General features: G+C 46.3%; 2 protein-coding genes across 6 annotated transcripts in view; one reads left to right on the top strand and one right to left on the bottom strand.

Moving 5' to 3' along the window:
* LOC140398661 (uncharacterized) overlaps window positions 1-21,049 on the bottom strand; it is a 54,737-nt gene that overhangs the window by 30,262 nt on the left and 3,426 nt on the right. For 2 of the 4 annotated variants that reach the window (XM_072487577.1, XM_072487580.1), the window contains exon 1: window positions 969-1,104. The gene's annotated coding sequence lies outside the window, so the exon portion shown is untranslated. Of the gene's footprint in view, window positions 1-968; window positions 1,105-19,868; window positions 19,995-21,049 lie in introns of those variants that run through there. The other 2 variants (XM_072487579.1, XM_072487578.1) reach the window with 2 other exon arrangements.
* pnpo (pyridoxamine 5'-phosphate oxidase) lies at window positions 380-19,906 on the top strand. Of its 2 annotated transcripts, none has more exons than XM_072487583.1 (7): window positions 380-546; window positions 4,359-4,483; window positions 8,808-8,907; window positions 10,850-10,903; window positions 12,153-12,281; window positions 15,134-15,204; window positions 16,405-19,906. In XM_072487583.1, the coding sequence occupies exons 1-7, from the start codon at window positions 514-516 to the stop codon at window positions 16,568-16,570; spliced, it is 678 nt and encodes a 225-aa protein (XP_072343684.1). In that variant the 5' UTR covers window positions 380-513; the 3' UTR covers window positions 16,571-19,906. The 2 variants fall into 2 exon arrangements, with proteins under 2 accessions (XP_072343684.1, XP_072343683.1); XM_072487582.1 differs by lacking the exon at window positions 380-546 and adding an exon at window positions 882-1,091.

Below are 21,049 nucleotides of genomic sequence, written 5' to 3'. Positions count from 1 at the left end.
CAGGTCCCCTGGAGGCCGGAGCTGCAGACGGGAGCGGAGGCAGATGTTTTAGCCTTCGCCTTGTTGATTGCTCGAAGGTGGGTTCTGTTGGGGTGGAGGTCGGCTTCTCCCCCGCCCCCCCCCCCCTCTGTGCCTCAGCGTGGCTGGGGGATCTAATAGAGTTGCTGTATTTGGAGAAGGTGAGATTTACTCTGAGGGGCGGAATCCCCAAAATGTAAGACAGACAAGTCTTACATTTTGGGGATCTGGTTGCCGTCAAAGGGTAAGGGGGTGCCGTTTGGGGAGTGGATGGCGTTGAGTTTGTGTGTTGTAAAAGTATTAAAATGTTGAAAACTTGAATAAAAATATTATTTTTTAAAGATTTGATAAACTGCAGACCCCCGGTAACATTTTGGATCTCGCTCACCACCTGTTTTAAATAAGTACTGGGAGACCTACAAAACTGACGGCCAGAAGACCTGGAGCAGAAAACCTGGCCCATCGAGTATCCTTCCTCCATTCAGTGTGGCAACAATGCTGACCCACCGTGCCGCCCCTGATCTGAAGGTTTTGCTGATTTCTGACCACCCTTTGTTCAAACTTGTAGCCATCCCTGAAACTTGCTCAAACTGAAATGTCTGAGAATACTATAATCCAAGTTGCATAAATCACAATACTCTCGTTTATTGATGATCACCGATCATCTATACCCGGTATCTAACACAGCCCATTCACAGATTAATAAATACAAGTGTTCTAAATGCTGATTGACCAAGTCTGAAATGTCATAGATGATTTAACAGCGTGTTTGGTGTAAGTACATGGGAAACTATTTGATACAAGAGGATTCACACTGAAGTGTGAGCAGTGGCACACTCACCCTCACCCCCCCCCCTGCCCCCGCCCCCGCCGAGGCTGCGATGTGGTCCCGTCTAACTGACACTCGGAAGATCAGTTTCACCGTCAGTTTCCTCAGACGCGCCACTCACCCGTGGGTCGGTAAGAACGGCGGGTTCCCACCTCCCAGGGCCGGCAACATGTCCTCTTCCTTCTCCCCCGACCCCAGCCTTGCGGTAACCGCCATGAGGAAGAGTTACAAATCCGACCAGGAAGTGAGTAGCGAAATGTAACAGTCCGGCCTGTAACCATTCCCCCACCGCAGTGTATCCATTCAGTCAAATGTATCCGTGAGCAATGGAGGAGGAGCCTCTGCCAGTCCTTCAACATAGAAAATAATTTCAGCCATTTAATATCCTTAATATCGTGTTTCACCAATTTAAAATAACATAAAGCGCCTCCACATGGAAACGTTGTTGATCTGCACACTCTGGAAAGCGGGCCCCAGTTTCCTTTGCAAATCAGAAACAATACAGAATGTGATGACATATTTGCTGTGTTAAAATGGGGGTAATATCTACGAGTGAACAAACGCTTGCAATGTTGATTTGGTTTTTTTGGGAGAGGGGAGCGATGAGTCGCTCCTCTCGGTCTCCACTGTGCCGCCGACAGAGTCCTTGGAATAACATTCAGTTTGTGTATTATTCTCATCCCTCTGTATAGCTTCCCGAATCCTTGCCCTGGTTTACAAATCGAGGGTCAACCAAACCTGCGTTTATACAGCGCCTTGATTGATATTTATTGTCACATGTATCAAAGTACAGTGAAAAGTATTTTTCTGCGGCCAAGGGAATATTTTTCTGTGGCCATAGTAGACAAAAACAGAAAACATTGACAGTGGTGCATCAACATATGGTGATTGGTTACAGTGCGGAACAAGGCCAAATAAGAGCAGCACAGGGCGTCGTGAATAGTGTTCTTACAGGGAACAGATCAGTCCGAGGGGGAGTCGTTGAGGAGTCTTGTAGCTGTGGGGAAGAAGCTGTTCCTATGTCTGGATGTGCGGGTCTTCAGACTTCTGAACCTTCTGCCTGATGGAAGGGTCTGGAAGAGGGCAAAGCCTGGGTGTGAGGGGTCTCTGACAATGCTGTCTGCCTTCCTGAGGCAGCGGGAGGTGTATACAGAATCAATGTGGGTGGCAAGCTTGTGTGATGCATTGGGCTGAGTTTGCCACACACAGTTGTTTTTTGCGATATTGAGCTGCTGAGCCAGTGTAGCACAGCGGGTGACCCAAAAGCGTGATCAGAAATATACATTTTCAGGATTATTTTGAAGGAGGTGAGTGGTTTAGGGAGGGAGTGACAGGCCACCAATGACAGAGAGAGCGAGAATGGAAATGGGGAAGGCACAATAGACCAGAACTGGAGTCACACAGACATCTCTGCGGATTGGAGGAGGTTGCAGAGATAAAGAATGGTGAGGATATGGAAGGTGTTGAAGGGACGATGAGAATTTGAAAATCAAGGAATTGCCAAATCAAGAGCAAATGATCGTCAGCAAGAAGGTATGATAGGGAATAGATGATAGGGCGGGACGGTGGCACAGTGGTTAGCACTACTGCCTTTCAGCACCAGAGAGCTGGATTCAATACCAGTCTTGGGTGACTGTGCAGAGTCTGCACGTTCTCCCCGTGTCTGCGTGAGTTTCCTCCGGGTGCTCGTTTCCCCCCACAGTCCAAAGATGTCTAGGCTAGGGGTGATTGGCCATGGGAGTGATGTTCTTTCAGAGGGTGAGTGCAGACTTGATGGGCTGAATGGCCTCCTCCTGTACTGTAGAGATTCTATGACTCTAACAGGACTTTGCGTGAGTTTGGATAGCAGCAAGAGTTTTGGATGGGCTGAAATTTCTGGCCGTTGGGGAGGAGCCAGGAGTGTATTGGAATAGTCAAGTCTGAAGCTTACAAAGGCATGTTTGAGAGTTTCAGCAACAGGTGGGCTGAAGTAAGGAGTAAGGTCTCTCAGTTTACTCTCATCAAAAAGGCAGCATTATAATGCTGGCACGACAAAGGTCAGAGTAGATTTCATGTTCAAATCTTTGGAGCGGGACTTGAACCCACAGTCTTCTGATTTACTAGTGGGGTCACTGTCTACTAAACCGCAGCAAATACACAGTCACAGATTGTGGACTTAGTGCCACTGCACAAGATCATGACTTATAATCGCCAAGTTAAATTTTGAGATTTCTTTTAGAAATTTGCTACTTTTCTATAATTCTACCCATTTGACCTCACATGGTTTTAATACAACGTATACCAGTTCTCACACACTCTTTAGCAAGAAGCCAGTTCTTTATCTGATATCTGTGGTGCTGAAGCAGAAGCTGCTAATGTATAGGATTGGCAAAGTGGAGAAGGCCCTCACACAATTCAATCCAGGTAGGTACGTTTCAACCCAGATCAAGGAGGCATATCACCAGGGGCGAAGTCAGGAAGCACATCTTTACATCACGCAAAGGGTAGTGCTGCTAGAACATAAGAAACTGGAGCAGGAATAGACCATTCGGCCCATCAAGGCTGCTCTGCCCTTCAATACGGGGCAGCACGGTAGCCTTGTGGATAGCACAATTGCTTCACAGCTCCAGGGTCCCAGGTTCGATTCCGGCTTGGGTCACTGTCTGTGCGGAGTCTGCACATCCTCCCCGTGTGTGCGTGGGTTTCCTCCGGGTGCTCCGGTTTCCTCCCACAGTCCAAAGATGTGCGGGTTAGGTGGATTGCCCATGATAAACTGCCCTTAGTGTCCAAAACTGCCCTTAGTGTCCAAAATTGCCCTTAGTGTTGGGTGGGGTTACTGGGTTATGGGGATAGGGTGGAGGTGTTGACCTTGGGTAGGGTGCTCTTTCCAAGAGCCGGTGCAGACTCGATGGGCCGAATGGCCTCCTTCTGCACTGTAAATTCTATGAACACCATCCTGGCTGATTTCAGGCTTCAATGGGGGCGGCACGGTAGCACAGTGGTTAGCACTGTTGCTTCACAGCACCAGGGATCCGGGTTCGATTCCTGCTTGGATCACCGTCTGTGCGGAGTCTGCACGTTCTCCCCCTGTCTGCGTGGGTTTCTTCCGGGTGCTCCGGTTTCCTCCCACAGTCCAAAGATGCGCTGTTAGGTGAATTGGCCATTCTGAATTTTCCCTCAGTGAACCTGAACAGGCGCCGGAGAGTGGCGACTAGGGGCTTTTCACAGTAACTTCATTGCAGTGTTAATGTAAGCCTACTTGTGACAATAAAGATTATTATTATTATGATTAAAAACTCCATTCTCCGGCCCACTCTCCATATCCCTTTATTCCTGAGAGACCAAACATCACAACACTTAGAAGCAGCTTCATCACAACCTTCTCGGCTTGATTGGGGATGGGTAAGGCCACCAAGATCACCCATAGCTCAGGGCTAAATAAACTTTTAAAAATACACATATTGATCCAGATGCCATTCTGCCGTTCCTTGGTGTGTGTATTTATATTTCTCTCTCTCTCTCTTTTTCCCAGGCTTTTGAAGAGAACCAGCTCATTAGTCTGGATCCCATCAAGCAATTTGCTGACTGGTTTGAAGCGGCCACGAAATGCCCGTCTATCCAAGAAGCTAATGCTATGTGCCTCGCCACCTGCACCAAGTAACCACCCTTGCCAATCTCTTGGCTAAAACTAAGGGAGTTTTTCCAAATGTTCGCCAAAATGCGCGAAGCAGTTATCTTTTCAGGTTACATGGGTTTTCCCACCCTACCTTTGGACTTTAGGGTGGTGTGACAGTATTGCCATGAGAGTCCTCTCTCTGACATTCTATTAAATTAGGTTAACACCTTTGTTAAGTATGGGCCAGTGAGGAATTTTATACCTACGCAGTAATGGGGTCCATTCCTAAGAGAGGAAATTTGGGATACAGAGGGGTGGGACCAAGGCAGGAAGATTTAATTAGAGTTGGAGGAGGCTCCTACACAATATAAACACTAGTATAAACCAGTCAGAATGAAGTCTGTTTGCTGTGTTCTAGAAGTAACTAAAATTCAATGGAAACTCGGTCAGATCACACTTATTGTGTACAATTCTGGTCTCCATATTATAAAAAGGTTAGGGGCACCTTGTAAACACAATTTACAAGGATGAAAGCAGAACTGGGAACCTTTAACTATCAGGAAAATCTACTTCAACTGCAGTTCTTTTCAACACCTGATAAAGACCTTTAAAATACTGAAATAGTTTGATAGGCCGGATGTGGAGATGTTTCCACTTGTGGGAGAGACAAAAACTAGGGGGGCATCAGTGTAAGAAAATCACAAATAAATCGAATCCGGAATTCAGAAAAACCTCTTTACCCAGAAAGTGGTGGGAATGTGACTGAGGTGAACCACGTAGACGCATTTTAGGGGAAGCTGGATAAATATATGAGGGAGAAAGGTACAGAAGAATATGATGGTGGAGTGAGATGAAGTAGGGAGTGGGTGGATGCTCATGTGCAGCGTAAACACCAGCATATACCAGAACTGTTTCTGTTCTCAACATTTGACGTAATGGCAGACATTTAAAGAACACACGGATGAACTTCAATCATTGTACATTCCTGTCTGGCACAAGAGTAAGATGGGGAAGGTGGCTCAACCATGGCTAACAAGGGAAATCAGGGATAGTGTTAAAGACAAAGAGGAGGCTTATAAATTGGCCAGAAAGAGCAGCAAGCCTGAGGACTGGGAGAAATTTAAAATTCAGCAGAGGAGGACAAATGGTTTAATCCGGAAGGGGGTAAATAGAATACGAGAGTAAGCTTGCAGAAAACTTAAAAAGCTTCTATAGATATGTGAAGCGAAAAAGACTGGTGAAGACAAATGTAGGTCCCTTACAGTTAGAATCAGGTGAATTCATAATGGGCAACAAAGAGTTGGTAGACCAGTTGAACAAATACTTTGGATCTGTCTTCACTAAGGAGGACACAAATAACCTTTCGGAAATACTAGGGGACAGAGGGTCAGCATGAAGGAGGAACTGAAGGAAATCCTTATTAGTCAGGAAATTGTTGGGATTAAAATCTGATAAGTCCCCAGGGGCTGGTTTAGCACAGCTGGCATGTAATGCAGAACAATGCCAGCAGCGCGGGTTCAATTCCCGTACCAGCCTCCCCGAACAGGCGCTGGAATGTGGCGACTAGGGGATTTTCACAGTAACTTCATTGAAGCCTACTTGTGACAATAAGCGATTATTATTATGTTCTGCGTCCCAGAGTACTTAAGGAAGTGCCCCTAGAAATAGTGGATGTATTGGTGATCATTTTCCAGATTCTATAGACCCGGGAAGAGTTCCAATAGATTGGGGGGTAGCTAATGTAACCCCACTTTTTAAAAAAGGAGGGAGAAGGAAAATGGGGAATTATACATTGGTTAGCCTGACATCAGTGGTGGGTAAAATGCTGATGTCAATTATTTTATTTTTATTTATTTATTTATTTATTTTAAATTTAGAGTACCTAATTCATTTTTTCCAATTAAGGGACAATTTAACGTGGCCAATCCACCTAGCCTGCACATTTTGGGTTGTGGGGGCAAAACCCACGCAAACGCGGGGAGAATATGCAAACTCCACACGGACAGTGACCCAGGGCCGGGATCAAACCTGGGACCTCAGCGCCATGAGGCCGCAGTGCTAACCCACTGCGCCACCGTGCTGGCCCCTGGGGACAATTATTAAGGGTGAAATAATTGAGCATTTGGAAAGTGGGGACAGGATCGGTCCAAGTCAGCATGGCTTCACTAAAGGGAAATCATGCTTGACAAATCTTCTGGAATTTTTTGAGGATGTGACCAGTAGAGTGGACAAGGGTGAACCAGTGGATTTTGTGCATCTGGACTTTCAAAAGGCTTTTGACAAGGTCCCACCACAAGAGATTAGTGAGCAAAATTAAAGCTCATGGTATTGGGGGTAATGTATTGACGTGGATAAAGAACTGGTTGGCAGAGAGGAAGCAGAGAGTGGGAATAAACGGGTCCTTTTCAGAGTGGCAGGCAGTGACTAGTAGGGTAACGCAGGGTTCAGTGCCGGGACCCCGGCTGTTCACAGTATACATTAATGATTTGGATGAAGAAATTGCATGCAATGTTTCCAAATTTGCAGACAGCACTAGCTGGGTGGCAGTGTGTGCTGTGAGGAGGATGCAAAGAGGCTTCAGGGTGACTTGGACAGGCTGGCTGAGTGGGCAAATACTTGGCAAATGCAATTTAATGTGGGTAAATGTGAGGTTATCCACTTTGTGGCAAAAACAAGAAGGCAGATTATTAACTGAATGGTGGCAGTTTAGGAAAAGGGGAAGTGTAACGAGACCTGGGTGTGATGGTGGGACAGTCGCTGAAGGTTGGCGGGTACAGCAGGTGGTGAGGAAAGTTAATGGCATGCTGGCCTTCAGAGCGAGAGGATTTGAGTATAGGAGTAGGGATGTCTTGCTGCAGTTATCCAGGGCCTTGGTGAGGCCACACCTTGAGTATTGTGGCAGTTTTGGTCTCCTAGTTTGAAGAAGGACATTCTTGCTATTGAGGGTGTCCAGTGAAGGTTCACCAGACTAATTCCTGGGGTGGCAGGATTGACATACGAAGAAAGACTGGATCGACTGAGCTTGTACTCACTGGAGTTTAGAAGAAAGAGAGGAGATCTCAGAAACATATAAAATCCTGATGGGACTGGACAGGCTAGATGCGGGAAGAATGTTCCTGATGTTGGGGATGTCCAGAACTAGAGGTCACAGCCTGAGAATAAGGGTTAAGCCATTCAGACTGGGATGAGGAAGAACTTCTCTCAGAGAGTTGTGACCTTGTGGAATTCTCTCCCACAGAAAGCTGCTGGGGACAGTTTGTTGGATATATTCAAGAGGGAGCTGGACGTGACCCTTGCGGCTAAAGGGATCAAGGGGTATGGAGAGAAAGCGGGAGTGGGATACTGAATTTGCACGATCAGCCATGATCATATTGACTGGTGGTGCAGGCTCGAGGGGCCGAATGGCCTACTCCTGCTCCTATTTTCTATGTTTCTATTCCTGCAGTTTGATAAATCCTTCTGCTGATTTTATCACCTTCGTTCTGAATATGTTCACTTCCTGGGTTGGAATAATTCAGCATCTGCTACCCCTCTGATTCCGCATTCAAGTGACTATTCTTCCTAAATGAACATAGACGAGCAGCCTATTCAACCACAATGTGTATCACAGTCATGTCGTACCCTCACCTAATGTCCACCATCTACCAGGGATTCTGGTTAGGAATGGGAATTCCAACAAAGTTTCCACCATCCTATCCCAGGATTGCAACAGAACACCCACAAGCCAGGGCAGCATGGTGGCGCAGTGGGTTAGCACTGCTGCCTCACGGCGCTGAGGTCCCAGGTTCGATCCCGGCTCTGGGTCACTGTCCGTGTGGAGTTTGCACATTCTCCCCGTGTTTGCGTGGGTTTCGCCCCCACAACCCAAAGATGTGCAGGGTAGGTGGATTGACCACGCTAAATTGCCCCTTAAGTGGAAAAAATGAATTGGGAACTCTAAATTAAAAAAAAAAAAATAACACCCACAGGCCTGAGCGAGATCTATCAATTGGCAAAGACTGGAAATCAAACCTGGTACCTTCCTAATCTGAATGGCTCAAGTTGGAACCTGACGGCTGCCTACCACAGTCCAATATCCTGCTGTCATTTGTTATGTAGACTTACAAATGGAAAATGGTCCACTGGTGTTACCAGAGGGCAGCTGATGGCAAGGGAACCAATTGAAGAAAGGAAGGAGGAAGTTAGTGGGAGAGGATTGGGAGTGTTGGGAAGAAGGAAATAAGATGAATTATTTTCTAACTGACCCGATAGGAAAGGAAGTGTTCACATTTCTCTATCTGGAGGGATAGAATTCACAAATAACTTGATCATATTTAAAAGCAGGTTGTAGTTGTATCAGGTTCACATTTATTGCCTCTTTTTTAGGGATGGAAGACCCTCTGCTCGAATGTTGCTTCTGAAAGGGTTTGGACCCGAGGGGTTCAAATTCTACACTAACTATGAGAGCAGGAAAGGGAGGGAGCTGGTGAGTAGTGTTACGACACCCTGGGTGAGTGCGCAGTCAATTCCAGCCCACAGACCCCAGAGTCCCAACATAAGTGAATGAATCAATATTTTGCGTATTTTCCTGAATTCTTTAACCCTTGACTATAACAATGAATTGCAGGCACCAGATTTATAAGTAAAACATTTTTAAAACTGTTTATTTGTAACAAGATTGAAAGATGAACATATAATGGAACAATGGTCTACTAGTCTAACTATCCCCAAAACCCCGTCCCACCCTCCACCCAGACACACACAAGACAGACGTACGGCGGGAGAAGGAAAGGTTTAAACAGTAACAGGGATTAGAAGGGTATGAGGATCATCACTGCTGAGGTTGAGGTCTTTGGAGGCGGTGGTCTCTTTAGAATGCGAGGTGTTGAACCGTCGGTTGGTTTGGATCTTTAAGCTGGTCCACTCAGGCCTGATTCCCAGGCTGTGGGATCCCCTCCAGGGACACACTTTAACTTGTGCTGACCTGAGCCGTATCCTCGGAAGGTGCACTCCAGTTCTACTCTGTTTCTGATATGTGGTCAGCGCCAGCAGACTCACCAATAGCTTGTCTCCATTAAGCAGAATATCAGAGCAACAGTTTTTTCAAGGCATTCTAGTGGTCTGGTACCTTTAATGGGAGAGGAATCTGGATAGTTCCCCTTCCCCAGCTCTATCTTCAGGCTTTGACTGCTCACTAACTGCTCTGTTTACCTGAAGGGAATTCCAGCTAAGATTTTAGAGAGAATTTCACCCCTTCTGGGAAAGATTCAAAAGTATTCGGCGTAGCTCTGCAGCTCCAAACAAAGCTGAAACCAAAAACACAGACAATCACCCAACAGAGCATTTCAGAAACAAACCCGCTAGTTTTCACATTCTCCCCGCGTTTGCGTGGGTTTCGCCCCCACAACCCAAAGATGTGCAGGTTAGGTGGATTGGCCACTCTAAATTGCCCCTTAATTGGGGAGGAAAAAAATGGGGTCTCTAAAAAAAATTTTTAGAAATGTTTTTTAAAGAAACAAACCCACTAATCCATATCGAGGATCTGCTTAGCCCCGGGATCGCAATGGAGCCGATTCGTTGCTAACCAAGTCCATCAGAATGACATCACGGATTATGCCACAGAGCATACTGAGTCAAAGGGAGCTGCCTGATCAGTCTAAATAGTGAAACCAAAAGTCTGTAATGTTGCATGAGAGGAATTTTTTTTTCAAAAACAGGAAACAGACAAGGATTTAACAAGTTCCTTACAGTGGTCACTTGTAAAAGAATCGAAAATGGTAGGGCACAGGTTTAAGATGATTTACAAAAGAAGCAGATGTGACATGAGAACCTTTTTTACACAATGCGTGGTTTGGAATGCATTGCCTGCAAGTGTGGTGGAGGCGGGTTCAATTATAGAATCCTTACAGTGCAGAAGGAGGCCATTTGGCCCATCGCGTCTGCACCGATCCTCGGAAACAACACCCGAACCAGTGTCCCACCCTATCCCTGCAACCCCATAACCCCACCTTACCCGCATGACCCTGGACACTTAAGGGCCATTTAGCATGGCCAGTCTGCCTAACCTGCACATCTTTGGAATGTGGGAGGAAACCGGAGCACCCGGAGGAAACCCACGTAGTCACGGGGTGAGCGTGAAAACTCCACACAGACATTAATTCACCCAACGCTGGAATTGAACTCAGGTCCGTGGCGCTGTGAGGCAGCAGTGCTAACCACTGCCCCCAAATTGAGGCATTCAAGAGGGAATTAGATGATTACTTGAACAGAAACAATATACAGGAGTACAGAGAAAAGGCAGGAAAATGGCACCGCCCCCTGCTTGTAACATCCTTATTATAATGTTAGATATTTTGATAACCAGTGTCTGTTGGTTATGAATTAAAGGTTGGACGATACAACATGTTAATATTTCTATTATTCTCCAGGACACTAATCCAGTCGCAGCAATTGTGTTTTACTGGGAGGCTCTGAATAGGCAAGTACGTCCTTATTTACATATTTTCTCTTATTTTTTAAGGTGCTTTACTTTACGCCCCCCAAGTTTAATTCCGAGGAACGATCTTTGACCTGAAATGTTAACTCTGCTTCTCGCCACGGATGCTGCCGGATCAGCTGAGTATTCCCAGCATTTTCTGTTTTTACATAACTCTTCCCAACTCTGCCCGCTAGAATCTCCTTGCAGTTATGTGGTCCGGAATTTCCCGGCTGTTGGGATTCTCTTTTCCTGCTGGTAGCGCACCTCCGCCCCCGAAATTCCCGGCAGCGTGGGGTGGCTTCAATAGGAAGTAGCGAATCCCGCCACCAGCGACTGCGCTGCCGAGGAACCCCCGGCTGAGGGACCGGAGAATCCAGCCCATAACGTCTTCCATATTCTCAGGTTATTGCAGTTAATGAAGTACAAGTGACTGTAATGGTCACTGTTGGTTGAGGAATAAATATTGACTGTAGGATTCCAGGGAATCACCCCTCCTTCTATTGGAAATATCACCTTCTCTTTTACAGGCACCTGATAGGGCACACCGGGCCTTGCTTTAACAGTTTATGTGAAAGTTAACTGACTGTGCTGCACTACCTCTGAACTGCACACGATCTTGGTGGTCAAGCTGCTGAGACCCTCAGACACACCGGCTCGATGTCGCCGGTCGGTCTGGATTATGTACCCAGGAGGTTTTCACGTTAGGTGAGAATACTTCCCACTGAGCCAATACCGACAGCATACCTGATTGCATTCGCAGGAGGCACGACAACTGTCACACTGTGTTAGAGGAGGAAAAATAACAGATCAGCCATGATTCGACAGCTGCCTCACGGCGCCGAGGTCCCCGGGTTTGATCCCGGCCCCGGGTTACCGTCCGTGTGGAGTCTGCACATTCTCCCCGTGTCTGCGTGGGTCTCACCCCCGCAACCCAAAATGATGTTGTGATAGGTGGATTGGCCACGCTAAATTGCCCCTTTATTGGGAAAAAATAATTGTGTACTCTAAATTTATTTTTTAAAAAGTCATGATTCGTGTCCTTGATCACCAACCAGTCAATTGCAGCATTCTGTGGCGCAGTTTGATAAATACCTGAAACATGATCTCAGTTTCTGCTGCCAGATTACTGAGTTTTTCCAGCATTTTCTGTTTTTATTTACTCAGCGTGTAAGTACATTGATCACGTTGCAGCCACCATTGCTGGTAAGTCAATTGGAGTAGGGAAACTGATCACGAATGCTCTCTCTCCTCAGGTACGCATCGAAGGCCACGTGACCAAGTTACCGGACAAGGATTCTGAGGAGTATTTCCATTCCCGGCCCAAGAGTAGCCAGATTGGTGCCGTGGTGAGCCGTCAGAGTACCGTGATCCCTGACCGAGAGGTATGTGCACAAAACCGTGTTAACTTCGATTGTGGAGTACGTAACAGAAAGCAGCCCAGAACAAGGTCATAAAACCAATCCCTCCCCTAGCTTTATTCCATCATAAACTCGAGCTACCCAATTGATTTTCTGGCTTGAAGTTCTGTATGAACACTCCCTGATGCCCGAAGGAAATGGTGCAAAACGCCAGAGTATGCAATCACTCTTCCGAATCAACTATTCGACCTGGGCCTGCTGCACTGCACTTTGCCTGTTGTTCCCTACCTCACCTTCCATAGCAGCACCAGCAGGCTGGTGACATGTGAATTACTTCTCTTCAGCCCCTGTTGACCTCCTGTCCCATCCCCAGGCAATCTCCACTTCTCAATGTCAATCAGTGACCACAGTTATTGCACAGAAACATTTCACGTTTCCCGCCCTACCCCCTTGCATCTTGACATTTTCAGCATCTGAATGTTGTGTTGCCATGGAGACATTTTATACTTGTGCAAAGGGAATGTGAGGTTAATGATTAAATGTTCTATAAATTTCAGTCAGTCATTCACTACATTTAATTATAGTTTCCCCATCACTCACTCACAATAAGAGAATGTTCTACCATTCAGTTAGTTCACGGCTGATCTGAATCTTAACTCCATTTATCAATCATAGATCGGTAACTCTTAATAACCTTGTGTAACAAAATCTGTCAATCTCAGTTGTGCAATTTTTTATTGACTGCCCTCCTAACCTCAGCATTTTACTTGCAGGAGGAAGTGCCAAATTTCCTCTTCTTTTTATCATAGAATCTCTGCAGTGCAGAAGGAGGCCATTCGGCCCATCGAGTCTGCACCGGCTCTTGGAAAGAGCACCCTACCCAAGCCCACACCTCCACCCTACCCCCATAACCCAGTAACCCCACCCAACACGAAGGGCAATTTTGGACACTAAGGGCAATTTAGCATGGCCAATCCACCTAACCCCACATCTGTGGACTGTGGGAGGAAACCGGAGCACCCGGAGGAAACCCCCGCAGACACGGGGAGAACGTGCAGACTCCGCACAGACAGTCACCCAAGCCGGGAATCGAACCTGGGACCCTGGAGCTGTGAAGCAATTGTGCTAACCACTATGTTACCATGCTGAACCTTTCACCATGCTTGCAGAATCAAAACTGAAACCTCAGGACTCTAAAAAGTGTAATACTATCCAAGCACCACCTATTAAAGGGCAGAGCACAGCCTCTTGGACCAGCTGATTGCCACCAGTCAAATCAATCAAACTGAGTCTCAACTCCGCTCTCCCTTTGGAACTGGCAAGTCTGCCGCTTCTGTTGATACCAGCACCGCCTTCTGCATTATCCCTGCTTGAATTAAAGATATAGGCTGCTTGCCTTAAAGCCGGATGTCCATAAATCATCCATGGACCAAAAATGTAAGGCCAAAATAAAAGAAAGGGGGAAATAAGGGAATATACAGAAGGACCCCTACAACTCCCAAGCAAGGGGGAAATAGCCTCTCAGCCCTCTCAAAATCTTGTAGGTTTCAATGAGATCACCTCTCATTCTTCTAAACTCCAGAGAATATAAATGTATTCCACGCAATCTCTCCCTGTAGGAGAGTACCCCTTGTCCTCACTTTTCACCCCAGCAGCCTCCGCATTCAAAGAATCATCCTCTGCCAGTTCCACCAACTCCAACATGATGCCACCACCAAACACCTCTTCCCCTCACTCCCCCTGTCAGCATTCCACAGGGACCGTTCCCTCCAGAATACTCTGGTCCACTCCTCCATCACGGCACCTTCCCATGCAATCGGAGAAGGTGTAACACCTGCCCCTTTACCTGTTCACCATCTCAGGACCTAAACCCTCTTTTCAAGTGAGCAGTGCTTCACGTGCACCTCCTCCAATCTGGTCTATTGCATTCGCTGCTCCCAGTGCGGTCCACTCCACATTGGAGAGAGTAAACGCAGACTGGGTGACCGCTTTGCAGAACACCTCCGGTCCGTCCGCAAGCAGGACCCAGACCGTCCTGTCGCTGCCATTTCAACTCACCCTCCTGCCCCCACGCCCACATGTCCGTCCTTGACCTGCTGCAATGTTCCAGTGAAGCCCAGCGCAAACAGGAGGAACAGCACCTCATCTTCCGCTTAGGCACGTTACAGCCTTCCAGACTTAACATTGGGTTCAACAACTTCAGACTGTGAACTCTCTCCTCCACCTTCCCCCCATTTTTATTTCTATCAATTTATTTTAATTTCTTCCATCGATTTGTTTTTCCTTCATCATTGTCCTCCCTTCCCCTCACCCCACCTCACTTGGGCCACCTGTTCCCTTTTCCTAGTTGCCCTTTGACACACTGCTTACCTTTGTTCTGCCATTCGCACATTCTAATCTCTTTATGTGTAACTATCGGCACGTTTCTTAGCCTCGATCAGCAGGCTGTGACATCGAAACAAACCTGTTGGACTTTAACCTGGTGTTGTAAGACTTTGTACTGTGACCACCATTCACATTCCCTTTGTCTTTCTGTCCATGACTCTTTGTCTATCTCCACCTATCGCTGGCCCCCTACCCAGCCCCCACCGCTCCACGCCCCCCCACAACAGTATAAATGTGACCCCATTTCCAGTTCTCTCCAGCTTTGACAAAGAGTCACCCAGACTCGAAACGTTCGCTCCCTTCCCTCTCCACAGAGGCTGTCAGACCTGCTGAGATTGTCCAGTATTTTCTGTTTCAGATTCCAGCATCCGCAGTAATTTGCTTTTATCCCAGTATCCTTCCTGAGGAGTAGTTGCAGGAACAGAAAACAGTACTTGAGACATTTATGATTCCCCCAGTGTGACGTCTATTTGATACTCTCCTCTTTTCAGTTTCTAAGGAAGAGAAATGCACAGCTAGAGGAACTCTACAAAGAGAGGGAGGTGCCAATGCCTGAGTACTGGTGAGTGGCAGCCAAACGATGACTGGGCAACAATATTCTGGGTTATGATCCATGTAGCGATCCTGTTACTGGACTGCTAAATCTGAGTTCAAAACCTACTGCAGCAAAACTGCGAATTTGGTTATTTTAGTAAAAGCTCAACCGCTTCACTATTTCCCACGTAGACGAGGCAACCTGCCATCTTTAATCTATTTGGCATAGAATCAATTCTGCGATACTATATTAGAGAGACAGGACGGGTCAAGACCCTAACTTTGACATCTACCCGTCGAGCAGTATTTGTTGCACACATGCGCGTGCATATATTTGCATGCATTAGTGCACATATTTGCATACATTTGTGTGCATATAATAATACTATAATTGCATGCATTAGTGTGCATATATTTGCATACATCCGTGTGCATATATTTGCATACATCCGTGTGCATATATTTGCGTACCATAAGACACAGGAGCAGAATTAGGCCACTCGGCCCATCGAGTCTGATCCGCCATTCAATCATGGCTGATATTTTTCTCATCCCCATTCTCCTGCCTTCTCTCCATAACCCCTGATCCCCTTATTGATCAAGAACCTATCTATCCCTGTCTTAAAGACACTCAGTGATTTGGCCTCCACAGCCTTCTGCGGCAAAGAGTTCCACAGATTCACCACCCTCTGGCTGAAGAAATTCCTCCTCATCTCTGTTTTAAAGGATTGTCCCTTTAGTCTGAGATTGTGTCCTCTGCTTCTAGTTTACCCTACAAGTGGAAACAACCTCTCCACATCCACTCTATTCTGGCCTCGCAGTATCTTGTAAGTTTCAATAAGATCCCCCCTCATCCTTCTAAACCCCATTGAGGACAGACCCAGAGTCGTCAACCGTTCCTTATCCGACAAGCTCTTCATTCCAGGGATCATTCTTGTATATATTTGCATATGTTCGTGTGCATATATTTCCATGCATTAATGTGCGTATATTTGCATACATGTGGTATATAGAATAGTCACTGATAGTTGTGGCAAATTAGAGATACATTTAAGGGGAAGTTAGACATGTACATGAGGGAGAAGGGAACAGGATAACGTGGTGATGGGGTGAGAGGATGGGAGGAGACTCATATGGAGAATAAACACTGACATAAACCAGACGGACCAAATGGCCTGTTTCTGTGCTGTATATTCCTTGTAATTCTATCTGTGCTGATGTTTTGCAGGGGAGGATATCTACTGGAACCCAACACCATTGAGTTTTGGCAAGGACAGACCAATCGCCTGCACGACCGAATCCTGTTCCAGCGTTTGAAGGACGGGAAAGTTCCAGACACTTCCATGATTCACAAGGCTGATGGTGATTGGGTGTTCAAAAGACTATCACCCTGATAATTGCCACAACTTTGGAATTCAGTCTTCAAATCATTCCTCATTCCAATCAGAGAATAATGGATTTCTCTTCCAAATTCTTCAAACACTGACGCATTTCACATCAGATTATTGTTCGAAATCAAAGATGACACAACAGGAACAGACTTTCCAATCCACCCTATTTCTTGCAAACACCTGCATTTTTAATCTTCATACCTTGGCCATTGTACATCAGTTATTCCCCACCCCAAAGGTACAGCATCAGATCTTTGGCAAACGCACCCCAGGCTACATACTCTTCCTGCCGGACAGAAAGCAAGCTCACTCTGCGAAAGCTTAACTTCACTTTCTCCGTTGCTGTGGTATCTCAAGTCTCTATTATTCTCCAATTTACATTATCGACTGTGGAGGAGACCAGAGGCCCATCCATTAAGGTGGATAATTCAGAATATACTGAGCATTCACTTCTTATTCAGTTATCAGACACAACCAATGAGGAAACTGCAATGGTCCAACAACAATTTGCATTTATATATCAAATTTCATCGTAGTAAAAACATCCTCAGGCGAGTTACCAGTCAAAGGTTTGACACCAAGCCACATTAAAAAAAAAGTCAGGTTTTAAAGAGCATTTCAAAGGAGTAGAAAGAGGTTGAGAAATGAAGAGCTTTAGGGAAGGATTCCTGAGTTTAGGGCCTTGGCAACTGAAGACATGGCTGGTAAAGGTGGAGTGATTAACATTGGAGAGGTACAAGGATATCCTTATGGGCGAGACCAGGACCATGGTTCCCCAACACATTTGACTTCTCTTCTCTTCAGTATTTGCCTAAATCTTTAACCCCCAACAACCTTTATGTTTGGGTGGGTGGGTCTTTTTGGTGATCGGGGCAGAGTGGGTGGGGAGGAATGGGGATAGTTACACTTTCTTACAAACCAGAGTTTGACTGATGGCTGGTTTATGTGTGGAGAAATAGAGACTGCGCTTGTAGATTTGATCTGGGCCAACTATTCCACGTTTAACCTCAATGCCTTTCACAGTAGAGATGGGGTTGCCAGGCATCCAGGATTGTTCAGGAGCCTCCAGGAATTAAAAGTGAATCTCCAGGACAAGTATTGTCAACAGTCAGGAATCTCTAATTGGATAATAAAGGATCTATTTGCTTTCTGATTGGCTGTGGGGAGGAAGGCACTGTGAGGATTGACATGTTGGTTGATCAATGGTGGGACTGTGTGGGGGTAGGGGGAGATGGATGGCAGCAGAAGGCCATGTGATGAATCTACCAGGAAAGTGACCAAGCTAAGGTAGCAACAGTAAGTCAGAGAGGAAAAGTGTTGGCCAGAGTTCCAAACTCACGATCCATTCACAGCCCTCGCCTGCTCGGGCCTGAAGTGTGGACATTGAGTGAAGACATGGTTGAATTTGAATATATACTAGACCCTCTGTTGTATTTGCTGCCTCGGTTTGCTACCTAAAAAATAACCATTTGGGTGCAGAGGCACTTACTACTTGGACTATACTTGTTGTTGGGGATTGGAGGGTCACTCTAACTGCTGCAGGTGGGAGAGGGGAGGTGATGCTGCCCTGCAACACCTCATTAATTCTGTCCCATAAGCTATATGTACCCATAGGCCCCACCCTCACAGTGTGATGGTCTGTTCCAATATCCTGACCATTGCGGTCTCTGGTTTCTGCTCTATTCGTTTAAGGGTGGATTTTAAGACCATAAGACATAGGAGCGGAAGTAAGGCCATTCGGCCCATCGAGTCCACTCCACCATTCAATCATGGCTGATTTCAACTCCATTTACCCGCTCTCTCTCCATAGCCCTTAATTCCTCGAGAAATCAAGAATTTATCAACTTCTGTCTTAAAGACACTCAACGTCCCGGCCTCCACCGCCCTTTGTGGCAATGAATTCCACAGACCCACCACTCTCTGGCTGAAGAAATTTCTCCTCATCTCTGTTTTTATTTCTATTTAAAGGGCGACACATTTTCAAAAATTAGTTTCACTTGGGAAATCGCCAAAACGTTTGTGAGAATCATGATGACTGAGTGATCCATCAGTCAATGTTATAAATCAGTCCGATAAAGGGGTTTACACTCCTGCTTTTTCCCTATCTAGGTCAAGCGGTCCTGTGATCAATCTGCCATTCTGAATCTCCCATCTTGCTTTCTTTATTTGGGCTTTTAAGAGACCCAACTGGAGCGGTGAACATTTTGAAAAACATCCTAAAGCAGTGGTTTCAACTGTCTTTGTTTGACGGACCCCTGTACAAATGGAATTGCAGAATGTGGTGCCAAAAACACATGTGAAAATCCGGTATAATTAAAACCCATATCTGGGTTACTCAGTCTGGTTAAGGAGTGACCCTCAGAGACTGGAGAGGGCTTGAAGGATGTTCTGAGACCTTGACGGTTTTGTGCCTCTCCTTGAGTGACAATGTGCCATTTAAACAGGTTGCAGCTTTAAGTACTTTGCCACAATCCTCCATGCAGGATGTTGAAGCAGTGGAGGGAGCTCCTGAGTGGCTAGGTGGTGGCAGCGTGAAGTCCCAGGCCTGACCACAGGCCCCTGGGTGGTTATTGACCTGCAAAGTGGACCCTGCTCATTAATTTCATGTTGTTTCATGGATCCCCTGGAAAGTCTCCACGGACACCAGTTTATGAATCACTGTCTTGGGAACAGGAGTTCAAATCCCAGCAGTTTCAGAATTTGAATTTAGTTTTACAAACATCTTGAACTAAAGAGCTGATCTCAGTAGAAGTGACCATGTAGCTGTCGGTTATTGTTAAAAACCCATCACTCGTGTCCTATAAGGAAGGGAATCTGCTGCCCTTGCCTGATCTGACCTACATGTCCTCCAGACCCACACCAACACGGTTGGTCTTAATGAACCTCTGAAGGGCATGGGCACCTAGGGTTGATCAATAAACACTGCCCTTGCCAGTGACGCTCACTTCTTGAGAAAAAAAACCTCAGGTCAGTAAACAGAGGGGCTGAATATTGTGAAATTAAATCAGAAAATTCTGGAATTGCCCAGGCAGAGAAAACAGGCTGAATTAACCTGAATTATTAACTCTTTTCACTCTTCACAGACGCTACCAGATCTGCAAAGTATTTCCAGCATTTTGCTTTTAGTCTGTGGCTGGGTGTTGTGGTAAAACGTTCCCTCTTAATTCCATAGCTTATGTGGTTGTGATATTGTAGAATAATATTTTTATGCTTGCTTTTAGACAGTACCTCATCCTGTCATTCAGAAACCGCTCAATACATTTCACATTCAATGAATTTAATTGTGCAGTTACTCTTGTACCTTGTGAGTGATGCTAATAAACGATTGTAACCCCGTCAGCAGCTCTCCCTGTCTTCTCCTTACGCCTGATGCATGACCACACATTCTCATTCCTTTCTTGTTTCATTTGCTCTGTTTCCTCACTGACTGCAAGGAAAAATCAGCTAGTTAGACCAGACTGAAACTCACAGTAAGTAATAATAATCTTTAGTACCACAAGTAGGCTTATGAAGTTTCACTGCAATGAAGTTACTCTGAAAATCCCCTAGTTGCCACATTCCGGCGCCTGTTCGGGTACACAGAGAGAGAATTCAGAATGTCCAATTCACCTAACAGCACGTCTTTCGGGACTTGTGGGAGGAAACCGGATCACCCGGAGGGAACCCACGCAGACACGGGGAAAACGCGCAGACTCCGCACAGTGACCCAAGCCGGGAATCAAACCCGTGTCCCAGCCGCTGTGAAGCAACAGTGCTAACCACTGTGCTGCCCATGTGCACTGAACTGTAGAATTCCCCTGCTCGGGGCGGCAGTAGTTAGCACTGCTGCCGAGTACCAGGATTTCATAGAATTTACAGTGCAGAAGGAGGCCATTCGGCCCATCGGGTCTGCACCGGCTCCTGGAAAGAGCACCCTACCCAAGCCCACACCTCCATCCAAGCCCCATAACCCAGTAACCCCACCCAACACGAAGGGTAATTTTGGACACTAAGGGCAATTTATCACAGCCAATCCACCTAACCTGCACATCTTTGGACTGTGGGAGGAAACCCACGCAGACACGGGGAGAACGTGCAGACTCCGCACAGACAGTCACCCAAGCCGGGAATCGAACCTGGGACCCTGGAGCTGTGAAGCAATTGTGCTAACCACTATGCTACCGTGCTGCCCTAAATCCCGCCCTGGGTCACCGTCCGTGTGGAGTTTGTACATTCCCCCCGGGTCTGCGTGGGTCTCATCCCCACAACCCAAAGATGTGCAGAGTAGGTGGATTGGCCACGATAAATTGCCCCTTAATTGGTAAAAAAGAATTGGGTACTCTAAATTTATTTAATTTTTTCATTCCCCTGCTCATCTTCAAAATAGTGACCTCAGGATCCTTTACATTCCCTAAGAGGCAATCCAGGGTCAGTATTGTTTTAACGTCATTTATGGATGTGGGTGTCACGGGCAAGGCCAGCATTTATTGCCTATCCCTAAAT

The sequence above is a fragment of the Scyliorhinus torazame genome, chromosome 21 (assembly GCF_047496885.1).
Source record: "Scyliorhinus torazame isolate Kashiwa2021f chromosome 21, sScyTor2.1, whole genome shotgun sequence".
Lineage (NCBI taxonomy): Eukaryota > Metazoa > Chordata > Chondrichthyes > Carcharhiniformes > Scyliorhinidae > Scyliorhinus > Scyliorhinus torazame.
This window is presented reverse-complemented; position numbering and strand designations above follow the sequence as displayed.

What these genes read in the sequence shown, in the direction of transcription:
- pnpo (XM_072487582.1), top strand. Translation starts at nt 900, where the DNA reads ATGTGGTCCCGTCTAACTGACACTCGGAAGATCAGTTTCACCGTCAGT. An exon ending in GTTACAAATCCGACCAGGAA is followed by an intron (nt 1,092 to 4,358) that starts GTGAGTAGCGAA and finishes TCTTTTTCCCAG; the next exon opens with GCTTTTGAAGAGAACCAGCT. An exon ending in CCGTGATCCCTGACCGAGAG is followed by an intron (nt 12,282 to 15,133) that starts GTATGTGCACAA and finishes TCCTCTTTTCAG; the next exon opens with TTTCTAAGGAAGAGAAATGC.